Source organism: Prunus persica, chromosome G1, assembly GCF_000346465.2.
Source record: "Prunus persica cultivar Lovell chromosome G1, Prunus_persica_NCBIv2, whole genome shotgun sequence".
In the NCBI taxonomy this organism is placed as follows: Eukaryota; Viridiplantae; Streptophyta; class Magnoliopsida; order Rosales; family Rosaceae; genus Prunus; species Prunus persica.
This window is the reverse complement of record NC_034009.1, coordinates 12,143,666-12,149,665: the sequence shown is the minus strand read 5'-3', so window position 1 is coordinate 12,149,665 and position 6,000 is coordinate 12,143,666. Positions and strand designations below refer to the sequence as shown.

Below are 6,000 nucleotides of genomic sequence, written 5' to 3'. Positions count from 1 at the left end.
ACCTTCATGAAGAAGTCTACATGCTTCCACCGTCGAGGTATCGATGATAGGGGGAGCACACTGTGTGTCGTCTTCAAAAATCCTTATATGGTCTCAAACAGGCGTCTCGAAGCTGGTTTCGTAAGTTTTCATCTGCTATACAGAATATTGGTTTCTTTGAATCCAAGCAGATTATTCTATGTTTACACAAACACATGGTAAATCTTTCACTGTTATATTGTTATATGTTGATGATATGATAATCACTGAAAATGATGATGATGCCTTACGAGACCTTAAACATTTTCTTGGCACCTGTTTCAAAATCAAAGAGCTTGGACCTTTAAAGTACTTCCTTGGAGTTGAAATTGCACGGTCCAAGTCTGGCATTTCTTTTTGTCAACGGAAGTATACACTAGATATCTTGGAAGATGCAGGCTTACTTGGTGCTAAGCCTAAAAAAATTCCTATGGAAGCCAATGTTGCCCTCATGCCTACAGGGAGTGACCCTCTAAAAGACCCTACTCGTTATCGAAGACTTATTGGAAGATTAATCTATCTGACAATAACAAGACCAGAAATCACATATGCAGTAAATACACTCAGTCAGTCTATGCATGAGCCCCGAAAGCACCATTTTGACACAGCACGTCGGCTCTTTCATTACCTTAAAGGAGCTCCTGGCCAAGGGTTATTATTCTCTTTGAATGGGCCACTTCACTTGACTTCATATTGTGATGCGGACTGGGCACGATGTCCTTTTACAAGGCGCTCAATTACTGGATACTGTATCTTTCTTGGCAAGTCACTCATATCATGGAAAATCAAGAAGCAGGTTACTATCTCAAGGTCGTCTGCAGAAGCTGAGTACCGCTCCATGCCAGCCACCACTTGTGAACTTACTTGGTTGCGATACCTCTTACAGGACCTACAAGTGAAACATCACCAACCAGCCACCTTACTTTGTGACAACAATGCAGCACTCTACATTGCAGCCAACCCAGTTTATCATGAACGGACCAAGCACATCAAATTGGATTGCCATACTGTTCGTGAGAGAATTCAAAATGGAGAAATCCAGACAACTCATGTGCAAACAAAACATCAAGTTGCTGATATTTTCACTAAGCCGTTGCCTACACCCTTGTTCCAATCCCATCTTGGCAAGTTGGGTGTAATAGACATTCACACTCCAACTTGAGGGGGAGTGTTAAAAGAAAGAAATTGGTCAACTATTGTGATTAGCACAATCCCAGTAATTAGCTAAGATTGAGTCCATCACAGCTATTGTGATTGACTTACTTGGAATGGATTTCCTATTTACTTAGAATAGCATTTGCAATCTGTATAAAGCTTGTACATTACAGTCTCATTGATATCAATACAAACTACAGAATTCCATATTCTTTCATTTAATGCGTTTTTTTTCCTCTCTCTCTCTCTCTTAGTGGCTAAGTGCATATGGCAACCTTGAATCAATTTTCTTAAACGAAGAATTTTAACTTAATTAAAAGCTAAATTAAATTAATTGACTCAAATGAAATAAAATCATAAATCAGTCCCACAAATCAAGGAATTTAAATTGAAAATTCCAAACCAAGATCCAACAAACAAACAAGTCGGTTCACTCGTCACAACAAGGGATGTACTTACTCCAAATGCAGAAACTCTAGCTGAACTTTGGTAATCTAAAATTACGCAATAATATCTGCATTCATGTGATTACCATTATTTAATGATTATTATCACTATCATACATAGGTAGTGGAAGTGCCAGTGAAAAAAATATCACAATCTTTGAAGGCCAACCTTCGACTGCGACGATGCACTGCGCGTTCTAAAAAATTTTTCGTGGGCTGGATGTTGGCTGTTAACTTTGTAATTAAATTAAATTAATGGCCATTACTTGCATGACATGTCTGCATGGATTACGTAGGCTTTCATTACTTATTTAATTACAATGAAGTTTAAGAAGGAAATACTAATTTATTAAGTTATTAATTTAAAAAAATGGAAGGGAAAGGTGTGGCACTAACATCATAACATGGGTCAAAAAGGTGGGTGTGCGAGTGTGCTTTGTTTACTTGCTTGTGTAAGCCATGAACTGGATTCTCTTGTCTTTCTCAATAAAGTCTTAATTAAAAATAATCTATGGGGAAAACAATCAAAGGCTTAACTTTAGGCTTTCACTTAAAGCCAAAGGGACATGACGTTTACTTTCTTAAAGATTCTCTCCCAATACAAAATCTCAGAAATCTATGATGGAATCTGATGCAAAATTATCGCCCTCTCTCTCTCTCTGTCTGCGCCTGTCAACAAATTTAATTTGGGAGTAAAAGACGCAGATTCTGATGCATACTTGCAATGCTCTCTTTGCCATTCAATTAGCTTGTCGACGAAGCTAGCTTTTGGACTAACTAAGGGTTCATTTGAGACTGTTTTTGTAGAAAAGCAAGTGTTTTTCTAGAAGTGTCTGTACATAAGAGTTTTGAAGAGCATCTTTAAAAAGCGCTTTTGTGACTCGAAAGCACATAAAGTTTTCTACTAAAACGCTATTAAAATTGGTTTTATCCTTTTTAAAAGCAATTTCAAACGGACCTTAAGAGACGGAAAAAAAAGTATGATACCAAAAGGTTATTAAATTCAGGTTTTGTGGGAGTATTTACTTTAAGATGGAGTCATCTATGAGCACATGTCCTCAAGCTAGAAATTAAAGTGGGATAAGATTGAACAGGTGGATGAGAGATATTATTAGATGGTTAATTTTCCTTTGGATATGGATTAATAGCATTGGAGGATCAAAGTACATGGTATTTGACCTGGTTTAGTTGTTTGGATAGTCAATGTACAACTGGCTCCAAATTTTGAGCCAGAATATCGCATTGGTGACGGAAGGATCCGTGAGTTTTTCTCTCCAAATTTTACTTGCACAGTAAATGGGTTGCTATCCACAATTCTTTTTGCATCAAATTTTTTAGAGTGAGAATCTACTGTGTTCACTTTTAGGCTGTATCTTAATTATACATTCTCATATGCTGACTTTCCTACGAATTAATTATGGGGTGATGGCTTTCATTTTCTGGTCAGGAATGATGTATTTCACTACATCATAGAAAAAAATAGAAAGAAGACATGATATTTTTTTTTTTTTTTAAGGAATTAGTGAAAGCACGTCTTCCATGTTTTAATTAAGTACCAATTAAATTATATTTTAGAGGGAAATTATCTTAATTTCTCAATAAAATAATATATAAGTGAGATTTGCAAAAAGTAAAGAAACCAAAATGAAAATCACTTACTTGAGGCAAGACAAGCCAGCCGGCAAGTGGTATGAAAACTTCGGTTGAGAGGAATTGAGTTATTATTAGCACTCCAAAATAGTCATTGAAATATAAATTATTAAAAGAAAAGCGGAAACAATGACGTTACAGAACATCCTCTTAGCAAAAACACAATAGAGTAAATAGATAGCATCTAGTGATTTCTTATGCTAATATGCTTTTCTATATTTAATCATCCCATTAGCATTAGTGATCGATTTTCTTTGGTTGGGGGAGTTCCTATTATCAGATAAGCCAAAGTCAAGTCAGCTCAGCAACTCAGCATCACTCTCATGCATATAGTCTTGGCCTCTTGGGCCTTTTGGACCTCTGATTTCAATTGTAGCCAAGAAAAAAGAAATATATAGAATGCCTTAGTAGCATGCACTTGACCAAAAAGAGGTCGGTGATTTATATGATAAAATTATTTGAAAACAGTTCACTTTTGATGTCAATGTGATCCAATTTTGCTAATATTATACAGATTTCTGTTGGTCAGCATAAATCATAAAACACAAGGCAACGTGCAAATGGCTGCAGATGCATATATAAAAATTTTGATTGCCGGCTGCTTTCTTTTTACTTTTCCCTCCAATTGATCAAACTTTCTGCCCTACATTTCTATACTGGGAAACCCACAGCCACAATCGCCCCTCCTATAGTCCTAAAAGCAACATTTGTAGGGTAGTGTCCTAGACTCCTAGGCATGCCTTTAGCATTTAGGGTAGGTCATTTGTTGTCTTCCCACATGGTTCAGGGTTGTGTGTGTGCGCGCAAGTGGTTCTTGCTCATTAGCTTGAGCTGGTTTTCCATTCTCCTCACACTAAGCTGGCCTTCGATCTCATTTTTTATGGTGTCGACAAGTATTGTCCAGTTAAAACATAACATGTGTTACAAAATTTGAATTTGAAATAAAAATTATAGGTCATATTTGCATATCATTTATCTTCTCGCCGCGTGGCAAGAAAGTTTATCTCTTGAGAGAGAGAGAAAGATTTTTTTTTCAAGGTTCCATAGGGAAGCACCTAGCCGACAAACAAAAGGGTAACTTAGTGGAGGATCACTTCCTTCCTTTTCAAAGGAGCTAGCTAGCTAGCAAGCTTTTAAACATGTCTGCTTAAAATGTCCGTACAATTAGTGAAGTGGCCATAGACAATATGCACAGCTGCATGGCCTTTTGGGTTTGATGTAGGGGTGAATTTTTTTTATACGATTCGATACACGACTTGAAATCTGTATAGAAAATTAGCAGGTTAATCTGTATGATTAAATTTTTAAGTCATTTTTGAGTCAATTTGGCGTTAACCTGTTTATAAATGAGTGAATTTTGGATCAATCCATCAACCCGTTAAAATACCTATGTAATCCGTCAATCCGCTAAATTACCTATGTAATCCGCCAACCCATTAGTTTGTTTCTTCTTCGTTTTCTTTGTTATTTCTTTTTTCTCAATCTTCACACATAGAGAGAGAGAGAGACAAAATACAATCACTATTTTATATATTTAAAAAAAAAGCAATTATTTTATTAAATTATCAAAATTTAGAATTTTTTTATTTGCTACCACTTAGCGAGTTAACCCGACATGACTCGAAACTCTTACAAAAAATTAGCGGTCAACCCTTAAATGATACTTTTATTAAACAGATCGAATTTAAGTTGAGCATTCTTGACACGTATATAATCCTAACACAACACAACCCATTACCAACCCTAATTTGATGCAAAGTCACGGCCCTCAGGAACATAATAATGTTAAACACACCCAACGTACAAATACCAAGCTGGAAATATTCAAAGAGAGAGAAAAATAATTTAAAAAGTAATGAAAAGGCCGTACCTTGAGATTCTTTCAAATTTCAAAGGTTGTAATTGAGATGGAAAAACAATACCAATGAAATTGTTTGGTGGGTAAGTTGCAAATTTTAAACCGAAAAACATGATATTGTTGACAATATTTGTAGCAGGCATGATGAGGCATTATTATGACTATATTTGAACACAAGATTGACTAAGCGTCATATTGGGTGGGACTCACACCTCCCCCTTATTTCAAATCCCCATAGGAAAATATGCCCATCAGATTCTGTCGCCTGCAGACACTAATTTTTTTTCCTTTTCTGTTTTCCCCAAGCATAATGATTGATGCATGCAACATGGAGTCTTTCCTCTTGGTCCATATAGCATGAATCTTCCATCTTGATCGGATTTAGAATAATACATAGCTTTCGATTTTCTAGTTGAGAGTAATGTTCTCTTGTCAAATAGTTGTTTAAGAATTAATTTAATCGGTGCAGTATATTTAATTTAACACGAAAAAATTTATATATATTTTCACGATAAGAGAATATTTTTTTAATAAGGTTATCTGGTACATCGAAACATGTCCCCCATATATATATATATATATAATATGTGGTCAGCATAATATAGAAATAGGTGCAATCTAATAATTCCACTTCTTAGAAATTTCAAAGGGGGTGTGCTGATGCATGTCTTTTTCTTCTTTTTTTTTCTCTCTTTAATTGTTCTATTTTGAATGCAAGACTCGTGTAGCATATGGATCGTACATAAACACACTGGTCACTAGATAGTGTTGAATTATTTAATAAATAAATAAACTTTATAATTCACAAAGAAGCAATCACTATCAAGAAAATATTTGGGGGAATCCTTTTCTTCCTTGCCCTTTGTTGGCTTT

The 6,000-nt window shown here is 35.5% G+C and overlaps 1 protein-coding gene across 1 annotated transcript; it reads left to right on the top strand.

Moving 5' to 3' along the window:
- On the top strand, window positions 236-1,180 carry LOC109950771 (uncharacterized mitochondrial protein AtMg00810-like). Its single transcript, XM_020570880.1, has one exon. It carries the CDS (start codon window positions 236-238, stop codon window positions 1,178-1,180), a length of 945 nt encoding a protein of 314 aa, XP_020426469.1.